This window comes from Orcinus orca, chromosome 4 (genome assembly GCF_937001465.1).
Source record: "Orcinus orca chromosome 4, mOrcOrc1.1, whole genome shotgun sequence".
NCBI classification, from domain to species: Eukaryota; Metazoa; Chordata; class Mammalia; order Artiodactyla; family Delphinidae; genus Orcinus; species Orcinus orca.
The window spans coordinates 111,729,640-111,745,305 of NC_064562.1; the positions used below are offsets into that span (position 1 = coordinate 111,729,640).

General features: G+C 41.8%; 1 protein-coding gene across 1 annotated transcript in view; it reads right to left on the reverse strand.

The window, feature by feature from the left end:
* CD38 (CD38 molecule) overlaps positions 1-1,557 on the reverse strand; it is a 41,712-nt gene extending 40,155 nt beyond the window's left edge. The window contains exon 1 of the mRNA XM_004282542.4: positions 1,256-1,557. Coding sequence (XP_004282590.2) covers positions 1,256-1,470 — 215 coding nt within the window. The 5' untranslated portion in view covers positions 1,471-1,557. The remainder of the gene's footprint in view (positions 1-1,255) is intronic.
* Between the last annotated feature and the right edge of the window lie 14,109 nt (positions 1,558-15,666).

Below are 15,666 nucleotides of genomic sequence, written 5' to 3' on the forward strand. Positions count from 1 at the left end.
CTCCATGCTTCTGTCCTTGCCCCACTACCATCTATTTTCAACCCAACAGCCAGAAGGATGCCTTTAATAAGGTGTCAGACAGTGGTACATGCTCTATACATCACTATTCATCACTAGTGGATGTATCCTATATCCTAAGGACAAAAAGAACCATAAAGACATTTAGATATTTTGTTAGTAATAATAATAATACATACATACATATTATTTGTATATATGAAAATGAATACATAATTATATTAATGTTATTAGGAACCAAGCTTTTTAGGGTCAGAGAAAACAGATACAAACATAAAATTTAGGAATTCCCTGGTGCGTCTCAGGGCTCATCCCCTGGGATCACGGGTGTTTGGAGGCGGAACTGATCTCAGGCACACAGATGACAATCGCCGCTCCCCTGTCCGCCTTTGGCAGCCTGAGAAGCAACGTTTTACTTCCCAGCTTATTCTGCTTTATGTACAACTTCGAAAAATGAGTTTTCCGGGTGAAACCAAGCCCTGAGAATGAAAGTCAAGAAAGCGTTTCACTATGGGGAGAGATTAGAAGCTAGCTGGGAGAGGGCCCGAGGAACCTTCCGGAAAGTTCCGTAGACTGATGTGGGTGGTGTTTCTAGGGTCTGAACGGAATCATTAAGCAGATGCACTTTACCGTGTGTTTTATCTTTAAAATTTTTTTAAGTTGTTACCGCTTTGTTTTGCTTTGTTATTGGATGCTGTGGTCACATTCATTTCAGGGCGCACGAAAAGAATCTGGATGTTGTTTTATAGTAATGAATGAAACTAACTTCAGTGATCGGGCCCTTCAGACACCATCCTCCCACCTCAGGCTCCGCAAGCCACTTCACCAGGTGTCTGTAACTGTCCGGGGCGCTTTTGGGTCAGAGATGGCGAACGCAAACCCCATGAAATGTAGGAAACGCCAGCAACTTCCTGGCTTCTTGGCCGAGTGGGGCTGCGGTCCCAAATGGGGCCGGGCTCCGGGCGTCTCTGACAAGTGTCCGCCAGTTGAGCGCAAGGGCCAAGGAGCAGCGCGCTCGCCACCGCCCGCCTGCACCTCTGGGGACTGGCGCTCGGACTCGCGAGCCCGGACTCCCTACTCAGCACTGCCCCGCGGGCTCTCAGCTGACTCGGAACAGTCGATGCTTTGTTTCAGGCAATCCTGACGGCTACTCGGAGCGCACGGTCCGGCTGTGCCCAGCTGTGCCCAGCCACCACCGCGCGCGGTGCCCCGCCATGCGCCAAAGACGCCGACTCACCTGAGCTCCGGCTGCACCGACTGCGTGTACTTGTAGCATCGCTCCAGGACGATTTCTTGAAAATGGGCAGTGCTGCCCGTCCCATTCCACTTCATATGCTCGGACGAGTGGCGCCACATCCAGACTCCGACCACCACCGCGATGACCCCCCCCACCAGAAGACATAGAAATATGCAGAGACAGATCTTGGCTTTCTTGGGTCTGGAGTCGGCCATGGGGTCCAACGCGGGTCGCCCGGGCGAAGTTGGAGAAGAGGCTGCTGGAGGCTGGGCGGGCAGGGAGGAGAGAGCTAGCTTGGTTCTGAAACTGCACTTCCCCTTTATCTCTCACTTGCCTTTTCTCCGCTTCCTTTCCCACCCCCATCCCCTCCTTCAAAGTTCTTCGATCGCGGTCGCTCGACCAACAAGGATTTCAAGGTCTTAAAAAGCCTTCGAGACCACCTAGAGGGGTGGGATAGGGAGGGTGGGAGGGAGGGAGACGCAAGAGGGAAAAGATATGGGAACATATGTATATATATAACTGATTCACTTTGTTATAAAGCAGAAACTAACACACCATTGTAAGGCAATTATACTCCAATGAAGATGTTAAAAAAAAAAGAAAACAAAGCCTTCAGCACCTACTACAGCCGTTCACTTCCCGACTCCTGAGCAGAGAGCCACCACTTTGACCTTACTTGACAGGCACTCAAAGAACAGACAGAGTACAGCCTTATACTCCTCAGTCGTCAGTCTGCTCCCTTTATCAAGCCGCACTTTACACTTTACCCACACCTGCTCCCTGGACAGTGTCAAGGCGCCTGTCTGCCTCCGTACCTGTGTACACGCAATGCCTTCGGCCCGCAAAGGAAGGCTCTACCTCTACTTATAATGTTGAGGAATACCTGCTCAGCCCCCTATAAAGGCTCTACTTAAGCCTTATGCCTTCTCTCCATCGGCATCAGATTAAGCTATGGGTTCAAACTGAGCTCTGGCTGGGTGATGTGGGGTAAGTTACTTGACCTCTCTGTGCTTCAGATGTAAAGTGGACACCATAGCAGTACTCACTTCATAGGGCTGTTATGAGGATTAAATGAGCTCATATTTACGAAGTGTTTAGCCTGGCACATGGTAAGCACTCACTAAGTGTTAGCTATTCCTACCTGCTCCCTGAGGCTGTGGAGGGGATGCAGTTTTGTAATCCATGAGGTGTTGCTTGGAAGTGTCTGTCATGCAGTAAGTACTCAAAGTGGTGGTTCAACAAATAATCCAGTAGCTTTTCCCAGATGCCCCCTGCATCACCTCTCTCAAGGTTTCCTAGCACTAGGAGCATCTGTGACATTTCAGCAGAGACCTAAGGCAAGTGGAAGATCAAGCCAAGAGACTTCCTGGGGCAAACAATTTCCAGACAGAGGGGAGAGCAGGTGCAAATACCCTAAGGCAGAAAAGCCCTTGGCCTGTTCCAGGAGCAGCAAGGATGCCATTGGAGCTGGGGTGCAAGAGTAATGGAGGCAGAGCAGGAGAGAAGTTCAGAGGGTAGGAGGAGGCCAGGTCACCCATGGCCCTGTAGGACAAGATAGGACTTTTTGGACTGTGAATTTTATTTTTAACCTATTCAAGGTCACTGAGTGACTTGATCAGGCATGACATTTTAAAGGCTCAATCTGGCTTCTGCACTGAGAATAAATTGTGAGAAAGCAAGGATAGAAAGATGGAGACCAATTATGATGACTTTAACCAGGAGAGTAGTAACAAAAGCAGCAAAGAAAAAAGGAAGTTGGATTCTTGATGTAGTTTGAAAGCATAAGCAATGGCATTAACCGATGAGTTGGATGTGGGGTTTACCAGAGAGGGGTCTAAGATGATTTCAGGAATTTTGGCTTGAGTAACTGACCAGAGAAAGGACAGCATTGCCATGTATAGCAAAGGGAGAACTAGGGGTGAAATAGATTTGGTTTGGGGGAAAAGGCATGAAGAAAGAATTTGGTTTTGGAGGTGTTAAGTTTGAGATGCCTATTAGATCCCCAAGAGCAGACATCGAGTAGCTAATTGGGTATAAATATCTGGTATTCAGGCAAGGGGTCAACCCTGGAGACATAAATATGGGAACCTTTCTCATATAGTTAGTTTTTAAAGCCAAGAGGATAAATGAGATCATGTAGAGAGTGTCTGCGGACACAGAAGGAAAGGGTTCCACCATGGGGCATGTGTGTAGAGAGATCAGAAAGATGAGGAGAGCTCCTGCAGAGAGAACTGGGCAGAGAGACCCCTGACACCAGAGGGAGGGCCACTTGGGAGTTACTGGTGCAGTTGGCAAGAGCAGTTTTAGAGGAATGTCCAGGACAAAGCCGGATGTGAGTAGGTTGATGAGAATATGTGAGAAGAGAAGGTGGCTTCAGTAAGTTGGTTGACTTTTTTTGGAAGAGCCTTTTTTGTCAAAAGGAACTGAGGACATGATATTGAGCAGAGACCTATATAATATGTTTGTAGGATGACAGGGTAACCCAGTGGACAGGCAACAACTGATAATGCAGGAGAGGGGAAATTGCTGGAGCAGAAGAGCTCACATGTAGGTGAGAGGAATCCCAGGCACGAGCTGGTGTGGCAGGTGCTGCAGCCCTCACGGAAGGAAGGTGGAGGACATAGCTTTAGGGGAGGAGGGCTGGTGGATTTGCTGACAGCGACTACGTGTGGATGGCCACTTTTTTTTTTTTTTACATCTTTATTGGAGTATAATTGCTTTACAATAGTGTGTTAGTTTCTGCTTTATAACAAAGTGAATCAGTTATACATACACATATGATCCCATATCTCTTCCCTCTTGCGTCTCCCTCCCTCCCACCCTCCCTATCCCACCCCTCTAGGTGGTCACAAAGCACCGCGCTGATCTCCCTGTGCTATGCGGCTGCTTCCCCCTAGCTATCTATTTTATGTTTGGTAGTGTATATATGTCCATGCCTCTCTCTCTTTGTCACAGCTTCCCCTTCGTGCTCCCTATATCCTCAAGTCCATTCTCTAGTAGGTCTGTGTCTTTATTCCTGTCTTACCCCTAGCTTCTTCATGACATTTTTTTCCCTTAAATTCCATATATATATGTTAGCATACGGTATTTGTCTTTCTCTTTCTGACTTACTTCACTCTGTATGATAGACTCTAGGTCCATCCACCTCATTACAAATAGCTCAATTTCGTTTCTTTTTATGGCTGAGTAATATTCCATTGTATACATGTGCCACAACTTCTTTATCCATTCATCCAATGATGGACACTTAGGTTGTTTCCATCTCTGGGCTATTGTAAATAGAGCTGCAATGAACATTTTGGTGCATGACTCTTTTTGAATTATGGTTTTCTCAGGGTATATGCCCAGTAGTGGGATTGCTGGGTCATATGGTAGTTCTATTTGTAGTTTTTTAAGGAACCTCCATACTGTTCTCCATAGTGGCTGTACCAATTCACATTCCCACCAGCAGTGCAAGAGTGTTTCCTTTTCTCCACACCCTCTCCAGCATTTATTGTTTCTAGATTGTTGATGATGGCCAGTTGCTTCTGACTGCTTCTCAGTGAATAGAGAAAGTCACCTGCTGAGAGTGGGTGGGGCCAGTGCAGCTCAGGAGACCAGGAGGGAGGATGGGGTGGGGACATCAGAGGTTCCCAGCGTGTTGTTAAGGGGTCAGGAAGCTAAAGAGAAGTCAGTCAGCGAGGGTTTCCTTCTTTTAAGCCATGCTTTGTGATGATGTAGCTTTTGAAACCTAACTCTGATTGCTTTACCCACTCCAACTTCCTGCTTGCTCTAGACATAGAAAGCAGGCATGGAAGCCTCCAGCCTCCAGGGGCACCTCGCCCTCCAGCCCCTATGGCACTCCAGTCCTGGGGCCCTTCTCTCTGTCTCCAACCAACCGAAGCTCTTTCCTGATGCTGGGCCTTCACAGATGCCATTACCTCCCCACCCCTACCCAACCCCTGCTGAGCTCCTTCAATGTGACTTCCTCAGAAAGCGTTTCCTGACCCCACTGAGCTCCCAAACTGAGTTAGGTCTCCAAGTTGTACACTTTCCTAGCAGAAGAACACAGATGCCAGTGGATCTCCTGGGACAATACAGAACCCAAAAGCTCTGGTGTGGATCACCCAGACCAGAGAATTTCTTCAAGGTGTCCTCTCCAACTAGACCAGGGTTTGCTTGAGACTAGGTCTGCAGGAATTAAGTCATAGAAAACAAAACTTATGGTTACCAAAGGGGAAAGGGAGGGGGGAGAGATGAATTAGGAGTATGGGATTAACAGATACATACTGTTACAGATTAACAGATACATACTTACATATATATAAAATAGATAAGCAATGATGATTAACCATTGACACAGGGAACAATATTCAATACCTGGTAATAACCTATAATGGAAAATAATCTGAAAAAAACACATATATATAACTGAATCAGTTTGCTATACACCTGAAACTAACACAGAATTGTAAATCAACTGTATTTCAATTAAAAAAAAAAAAAAGCCTCGGGCTTCCTTCGTGGTGCAGTGGTTGAGAGTCTGCCTGCCGATTCAGGGGACGCGGGTTCGCGCCCCGATCCGGGAAGATCCCACATGCCGCGGAGCGGCTGGGCCTGTGAGCCGTGGCCACTGGGCCTGCGCGTCCGGAGCCTGTGCTCTGCTGCGGGAGAGGCCGCGGCAATGAGAGGCCCGCGTACCGCAAAAAAAAAAAAAGGAAGAAGAAAGGTAAGCAATTTGGCCAAAGTTAGTTAATCAACAAGGGTTTTGAACCCAGACAATCTCATTTCAAGCCTGTCCTACCAACCCTACCTCTACGTCCTTAGGCAGCAGATAGTTAATGGGTTCCCACTCTGTGCTGGCCCAGAGTTGACAGACTCAACTTGTTCTCACAGAGGATTTGTGGTCCAGCGTGAGAACTTCTGGAAACACGTTCTTGGGCATGCATCCATGGCAGCCGTGAGGCTCTGAGCATCACCCGGAAGCTCAGGGTGGACTTCTTTCCCTAGGAAGGCGCTTGTCTCCCTAATGTGTTTTCAAATCAAAAGAAGGGTGAATAGATGCTGAATATCGAAAACAACAGAAACGCCCACTCATTGATGTCAAACACAGCACAGCCTGTCATCTGGGTTTTTGTTTTCTCCTCGTAGTCTTGTGAAAAGGAAAGCTGCACGTTTTCTCCTCCCATATCTTGAAACATAACAAAGCCACGTCATTCACTCTTTATTCTGTATTTTCAATGAAACAGATTTAATAGGACTTGGCAGAATGCCTTGGATTGCTTTCAATTCACTTGAGCTGTCTGCTCTTCTTGCAGTGCCCTGGCTTGCTTATTATGATCTATCAACAGAGCCACTTCCTCAGTTAGGGCTAACCTTAGCCTAACAGATTTAGCAACTTCTCAGCTCTCCCCACATTCCACCTCCTTCATCTAGTTCCTTGCTCTTTCCTGAACTTTCAGATGACAGCTTACACACCCCATGTCTAGAATCTTTTACAAGCTCTCTCATTCCTGTCATGAGTTTCCACATGCACCCTATACTTCCTGGTTGTTTTTTCTGTTCATTTGTTTTTGATCAGTTTCCTCATTCCTCTTGCCCTTCACTAGACTTTAATTCGAAGCAGTCTTTTTCTCAGGTACGATCCCAATGACTAGCAAGTCTCTGACACCTAGTAGACACTACAAAACTGCGTGTTGATGAATATCACACTTCAATGCAAATCTTTCTTCGTTCATTCATATATTCATCCATTCATGCATTAAATATTCACCGAGCACCTACTATGTTCCATGAACTGTTTCATTTTTTTAACCTCTTTTCCCCAGTTTTATTGAGAAATAATTGACATACATCACTGTATACGTTGAAGGCATTTCCATGAACTGTTTGAGGTACTGGGTATACAGCAGTTTAAAAAATTCAATCCTTATGGAACGTATATTCTAATGGGAGGGGGCAGACATATAATGGACAAAATATGTAAGTAAACCATAGGGCATGTGAGGTAACGATGAGAGCTAAGAAACAAAATAATCAGGGAATGAGATAAGGACAAGGGAGGTGGGAGGGAGGATTGCAACATTGGAATGAGGACGAAGGAAAGTCTCACTGAGAAGATGCCATTTGAGTAAGGATCTGAGGAAGGTGGGGTAGCCACATGATATGGGGGGAAACAGGGTCCCAGCAGAGGGAAGAAAAGAGCAAGGGCAGGTAAGAGGTGCTAGGTGCAGAGAGAGCAAGATGGGAGGAAGTGGGAGAAGAGGCAGGAGATGTGATGGCATGTGTTGGGGGTAGGGAGGGTAGATGGACACTCACGGTGCAGAAGAGTGACATTATCTGACTTGGTTTTATCAGGCTTACTCTGGCAGCTTGTTGAGAATAAACTAAAGTGGGTGAGAGCAGAAGCAGGGAGAACGTTTAGGAGGCTATTGTGCCGTAATCCAGACAGGAGATGATGGTGGCTTGAACCACGTTGACTTCAGGGGATGTTGGCTGAATTGTGGGTATATTTTGAAGGCAGAACTGAGAGTTGTTTATGGAGTAAAGAGACGAAGAGAGGGACTTCCTTGGCAGTCCAGTGGTTAAGACTCCACACTTCCACTGCAGGGGTCACAGGTTTGATCCCTGGTCAGCGAACTAAGATTCCACGTGCTGTGCAGCACAGTGGGGAAAAAAAAAGACAGAGAGAGAAAAAGAGAGAGATCAAAGACAACTCCAAGGATTCTTGGCTTGAGCAGCAGGAAGGCTGGAGATGTCATTCACTGAGCTGCAGAAGACAATGAAAGAAGAATTCATTTGGAGAGTGTTAAATTTGAGATGCCCATCACATGCCCAAGTGAAAACACCAAGGAGACAAACATCATGCCAGGCTTTACAAATATTAACCCATTCAATCCCCATAACAATCCATGAGATAGGGAGCATTCTTGGCCCCATTTTACAGGGGAAGACTGAGACTCAGAAAGAATGAGTGACTTACCCAAGGTCACCAAGCCAGTGGGTAGTGGAACTGGACAACTGGGATTCAAACCCAAGCCATGGGGTGCAGAATGCATGCTCTTCTACACCATACTGCCTCTTAGCTGAGAACACACACACACACACACACACACACACACACACACACATCTCTCATTCCAATCACTTAAGAAAATCCTTGCCATTAGCTCTGAGCTGATCACTGTGGCCAGGACCTGGCATGCTCTTATTAGACTAGGTCTGAATCTCCTGCTGCCTGAACTGGGTGGGGGTAGAGCCCCACATGAGGGGAAGTTCTCCACAGGACAATCAGGATATCATCCCCAGAAGAAGGGTGAATAGATGCTGAATTTTAAAGACAACAGGAAAGCACACTCATTGGTGTCAAATTTAGCCCACTCATAGCAACTTGGGCAAAGTTTATACATTTGTCATTCCACATATGCATTTCAAACCACCCAGAACACCCCAAAAGTCATGCCAAAATTTTCTCAACGGATTTTCTTATAAGATGTTTACTTGATTCCCTGGGACACTTGTGCTTTCCATTCTTATATTCCAACACAGAGAGGCTAAAGGTCAAATATCTCAGCTGGGAGGAGGAACACATTCTTGAATATCTAAGAGGCAACTGTGAAATGATGTTTTCTCAACCTAGCACTTTTCAGAGCAGGCTAAAAACAAAATAAACAGAACACTCAAAAGAAAGCACCAAATAGAATTCATTGAAAGTAAGGGTACTGAAAATCATTCACTGGTTTGCTAATTTTGTTTTGTTTTTTTTTAATAAACAAGTCTTTAGAGCCGTTTTAGATTCACAGCAAAACTGAGCAGAAAAGAATGAGTTCCCATATACCCCCTTCTCCCACGCGTCCACTGTGTTGCTGCGTTGCCCACCCTCAACCTCCACCACCAGCGGGGCACATTTGTTACAATCCAGAAACCTACATTGACACATTATAATCACCCAAAGGCCATAGATTACATTAAGATTGATCCTTGGTGTTGCATACTGAACAGGTTTTGACAAATACATAATGACATGTAACCACCATCATAGTATCATACAGAATAATTTCACTGCTCTAAAAATCCTCTGTGCTCTCCCTATTCATCATTCCTTTCCCCCTAACCTCTGGCAACCACTGATCTTTTTCCGGTCTCCATAGTTTTCTCTTCTCCATAATGCCATATAGTTGGAATCATACAGCATATAGCCTTTTCAGATTGTTTTTTTTTTCCTTCCACTTAAGAACCTCCATTTAAGATTCCTCCATGTCTTTTCATGGCTTGATAGCTCATTTGTTTTTAGCCCTGAATAATATTCCATTGTCCGGATGTACCACAGTTTATTTTTCCATTCCACTACTGAAGAACATCTTGGTTGTTTTGTTTTCCGAACCTAAATTTATTTCAACCTAATAAATTGTAAAATTCTGATTATTTTACTTAATAATTAGTAGTCTAAGCAAAGTTCAAATTTATCTTTTAGAAAGATATCCCTTCTTGAAAAATAACAGCTCTACAAATAATTTTTTTTTTATAATATCAGCTTTGTGCTCATATGTAATTTTCTAAATTAAGAAGACTACAAAGAGAAAAATAAAATTACTCATAACTTCATTCAGAAATAAATATCATTAATATTAACAATTTGTTGTTATGTATATGTATACATATATATATATACGATTTTCCTAACATTTATACCCTAGAATTTTAACACAGATACTTTATCCTCTTTAAAAATTCTTCAGGGAATTCCCTGGAGGTCCAGTGGTGAGGACTCTGCACTCTCACTGCCAAGGGCGTGGGTTCGATCCCTTGTCAGGGAACTAAGATCCCCTCAAGCTGCGCAGTGCGGCCACAAAATTAAAAATAATAAAAATAAAACCAAAAATTCTTCATAAGTAGTATTTCTAATAATGCATAGTCTTCCACAGTATTGTGCTACCATAGTTTATTTGATCATTATCTCAATTTCAACTATTTCCAATCTTTTGCTATGCTATGGTAAAAAAAAAGTCCTCTGGGCACATCCCTTAAGATTTTCTTACAATAACTTCTGGAATTTGAATAAAATATTATTCTTGATGTTAGAAGATAAAGGACAAAAATCTGAAGAACTGGGAATTACAAAATATTTTGTATGTAATCATTATATGTAATCATTAAAAAATTGGAAGAAATTTTCCCATATCAAGGTATGAGGAAGTCATTCTGGCTTATACACGATTTAACTTAAACTTTATGCTAACTAGAACAGCCTGTTTTGTGGCCTGTTAAAACATACATTGTGCATTTGCTTTAACCATTAAAGAAAAGAATGCATTTAAAAATCAAAATGGAATAACTGTGGTCCAGGCATCCAAAATGAAGCCTGGTGGCCACTGTGGTTTCAGACACAGTCCTGCAACACTGAGAACTGAATTTTCTGAACTGAATCAGACTCAAGGACACCACCAACTATTCTTAAAACTACATCTGCTGCCAGCTGCCAATTGCAAATTTATGATCTCAAGTTCTTCCCTTGTAACTATGCAACCATTTCAGACCCCAACCAATCCTTACTTATCAAGCATCCTTACTTCTTGCCAGCTCCAATTATGATTCTTGACAAATGACATGTAATTTGGGGGGGTTTGCCTTTATAAGACTCCCCCATTTTGTAGTCTAATGGAACACAATTCAACTACTTCTTAAGCCTGAGTCTCCTGGGCTATAGTCCTCAGTTTGGCTCAAATAAAACCCTTTTCTATTCCTATTATAAATTGTTTATTGATTATTTCCATCGACATTGTTTGATATAGTCTGCTGGTTATCAGAAAAACTCACCTGTAGTCTACTTTGGTACCAAGCATGGGCCCCTTGTGAGCACCCCTGCCCTTCCTACCCCCAGCTTCACATCACTCTTCAGGTGCTTCAGTGAGTTTTCCTGATATCTGGATCTCCCTGTATTGGGTAATGTTCCAAAACTTTTATTTGAGCTATTATCTTAAGACTTGGAGTCTTAAGGGGGTACCAGTATATTTCCTAGGTGAAAGCGACCTAAGGGGAATTTCCTAAGCAGAGGAGATAGAGGGGAGTTCCTAGCAGGGGACCTCGTAGGAAGTTCTTAGGCAGAGGACGTAAGAGGAATTTCTAAGCAAGGAACCTAGAGGGCATTTCTAGGAAGGAAAGACCTAGAGGGAACTTTGGAGTGAACTGAGTTGGCTAATCTTTTTTAATGTGGCTTAAAATTGGAAGGATTTGTACTTTACAGTAAAATGAAACTGAAAGAAAATGGAAATTTGTGCTTCTAAAGCCTACCATCTCCCAGCCACCCACTGGAACTCCAGCTGAATTCATGTACAATTGAGATGGACCCAATACTTGTAAGTACAATAATTCTCTCAACCTGAAATGGCCAAGATGGGGCTCTTTTGACATTCCCAAACTGGTTTTTGTGTGTGCAGTTAGAGAAAGTTAGCATGATAAAACAGTTTTTCAAACTTCTCACCCTGAGAGAACAAAACTATTCCTAGGAGAAAGATTAAAGCTGTAACTCTTTTATCATGTCTTTGAAAGGTAAACACATCCCACACTGCCTGAGACTATGGCTTTGACTCAATTAGTAGAAACTAAAACTAAAAGAAAAAAAAGGCGGGGGTGGGGAGGCCTTTGAAAACTCAAGCAAGTAAACTTATTCTTACTATTATTTATGAGCCAATGAGTTTTAGATTGAAAAGCATGATTCATGACTAAGTTTTAAAATGAAAACTATGTGATCTCTATGTCTATCTAGATGTATGTATGTAGGTTACAAATATATGTTTCTACCTCTGGATGGTAAAAGAGGTGTCTTTGATTGAATTAAAAACAAGTGCTTACGAATTAAATATTCCTAAACGTAACATGAAGTAGCCTAATTTTTTTAAGGATCACAAGATGAGAAGAAGGCGACAGCAGTAGTAGACAGCTGTAACCCAAGAATCTGGGCCAGGCCTGTATGATCCATCCTACTAGCTCAGTTGAATTGTTTACCAAATGTTTGTCTCCCTATCAAAATTGAAAGCTATTGTTTTACTTCTAGCTAACTCTTGCCCCAATTTACAGGACGGAAAGAAAATTCTTTAGCAACGTTGTCACAAAGTATAGCTACTGAGGGCAGTCTAACCAATTGTTGGATCTGTCATCAAATTCCCAGGTCAATACAAGACTGATATAAGCCTCTCATAATACCTGTCACCAAATTTTCAGGTCTTCCTAATGTTACCATCCACCTAGACCGACCTCCCTAACTTTACAAGTTCAGATTAACATGTCCAGTCCTTGTCTGATACCATCCTCAATCCTTAGAGATCAAGCACAATAACCCCAGACTACTTTGTTCTTCCCCTTACTTAAACTGAATAAAGTCTTGAAGAGCAAAAGGAGAGTAAATTATGCCAGCAACTCCCACATGTTAAATACCACACAAATGACTTTCGGAAAGCTTGCAAGAGAAATGACCCATGGTTTGATGTTGTGTTGACAAAACTTCCAATAAGAGCACTCCGGGAGGGGTCACTGCACTTCCCCAGGTTTTGTCTTCACATGTGATACTGAAATTGACACACCTTCCCAAGGATGGGCACATAAATGTCTTCATAGCTGGAAAATAGAAGGTTTATTTTTATTGGGTTTATATTATGCATTGTCTGTATATAAGGAAACAGATTAACCTTTTTCTCTTCATTACAGAGTCAAGAGATCCATGTTAGCAGGATACCAAGATACCTAAAGCATTGCAGCACAACAGACATGCCTAAACTCCTTAGCTCAAGTAATATTAGATAACGGGGTTGCCTTAGATTCTATGCTGGCTAAACAAGGAGTTGTTTGTGCTATTGCTCATACTACTTGTTGCATTTGTATCAATACCTCTGGAGAAGTTGAAATTCACCTAGAAAAAATTTCCCAAAAGGTAAAATGGTTACAAGATGTAAGACAAACTGACCCTTTAAATGATCTGTTCAGTTATCTCCCCTCAGGAATAGACAATTTTTTCTGCTTTGCTTTATAGATGATTGTCTTTATCATAGTATGTATTACTATCTTTTTCTAGCTATTAAACTACTTATGACATGTATCACTGCTTGCTTTAAGTCTTCTGCTAAAAGTACAGGTACAATCATAAGTATATTGAGCAGATTGTACATATGCTTTCGTATATATGATGCAGACAAAATATATACAGTTGTATACATACACACACATATATATAAATGCATAGTTTATAATTAAGTCTGAAAACGTTTCACAAAAAAGAAAATGGTCTATAAACACTAAAGTTAATGTCACAAAAATTTACTTGTTCACTCATGTTCACACTTCAAAACTATGCATTGAACCTACTCTATGCACCTGGCTGTGGACTATATTCTAAGAATATAAAGACTTTAAAGCCAAGGTGTCTGCCCTGTACAGGTCTATATTCTATTCTGGAGAAAGAATTCTTATTAACTAAGGATAATTGATTGTTATGCACATCATGATACAAGCTCATTGACAGAAGAGTAGTAGCAGGAGTGAGTGAATAGTGAATAAACTAAAATTAGAATTTCACTAGGTCCTCATTCATAAATTATTTTATCATATTTTACATAGAGTCCTAGAGCTTGGTTTTCCAGCTACCAGCTATGAACAGCCTAAAGGTAAGAGTAAAGAAACTACCTCCTTTTTTTTTTTAGCACTTTAATGTGTGCCTATATTATCCCATACATGCATTATTATATGCAGTATTATCTCATTTAAATTTCACACTAACTGTTTTTCCTTTTAGAATGATAGGGTGGCACACTGGACACCAAAAAAAACGCTGTTGCTCAGAATTACACAGCCAGAGTGGAATTTCAAAATCCCATTTTTTTTTTCAGTGTGTTTGTCTTCATTTTTCCCAGTTTTATTGAGATGTAATTGACATACATCACTGTATAAATTTAAGGTGTACAGCATAATGGTTTGACTTACATATATTACAGAATGACTGCCACAATAAGTTTAGTTAGCTTCCATCATCTCATATAGATACAAAAAGAAGAGAGAGAAAGAAAAAAGAGAAAAAAAAATTTCCTCGTGATGAGAACTCTTAGGAGTTTCATGTATATCATGTGGCAGTGCTAACTCTTGTCATCATGCTGTACATTACATCCCTAGTATAGTTGACACTTGAACAATGTGGAGGTTAGGGATCAACTGCCATGTAGTCAGAAAACCACATACTGCTATCTCTGAGGTAAAACAAATGAACTGATAAAAGACTCACCCAAGGGCAGGAAGCTGAAATAGTTTGGATGGAATCAGCACTCAAACCCTGGTTCTTTCTATTCTCCATACTGTGGTCTCTGAACACAAATTTTCCCCATACGTAGTTAATTTAAAGATCTGTAAAATGAAAATACAGGTACTATATTTATTGAAAAAATCTGCATATAAGTGGACCCTCACAGTTCAAAACCCATGCTGTTCAAGGGTCAACTGTACTTGTTTACCTTGTAACTGGAATTTTGACCACCTTTCTCCAATTCCCTCTCCCCGCAAACCCTGCCTCTAGTAACCATAAATCTAATCTCTTTTTCTATGAGTTTATTATTTTTGTTTTTAGATTCCACATACAAGTGAAATCATTTTAAATTGGATTATTTGATTTTTTTTTTGGCTGTTGAGTTGTATGACTTATTTATAGATTTTAGATATTAACCCCTCATCAGATATATGGTTTGCCAATATTTTTCCCATTCCACAGGGCTTTTTTCACTTTGTTGATTGATTCCTTTGCTGTGCAGAAGCTTCTTAGTTTGATGTAGCTGCTTTTGCTTATTTTTGTTGTTGTTGCTTGTGCTTTAGGTACTATATCCAAAATATCGTTGCCAAGACACATGTCAAGGAGCCCTTTTCCTACATTTTCTTCTAGGCGCTTCATGGTTTCAGGTCTTACATTTAAGTTTTTAATCTATTTTGAGTTAATTTTTGTGAGTAGTGTAAGATAGGGGTCTTTTTTTTCAGTAAGAAAGAAAGAGAGTGAGACAGAGAGACAGAAAGAGAGGAGGGAAGGAAGGAAGGGAAAGAAGAAAGAAACTGTATGCCATATTTAATGTTCAAACAAAAATATTTTATTCATGCTTACTATATAAGGAAAACTTATGTCTTCATCAGACAACTATTAATTCACTTTTTCAATTTGCTTAATTAATACCTGTGTTGAGTTTACCATACGCCAGCACTACTATATCAGCAGTGAACAAACCAGATAAAACTCCCTGCCCGGCCAATGTTCATAGCAGCATTATCATAATAACCAAAAAGTAGAAACAACCCAAATGTCCATCAACTAATGAATGTATAAACAAAATGTGATGTACCTGATGCTGAAAACTTGGTCTCTGTGCACTGGTGCCAAATCGAATCTTGGAGACAAAGTTTGGGTGAAG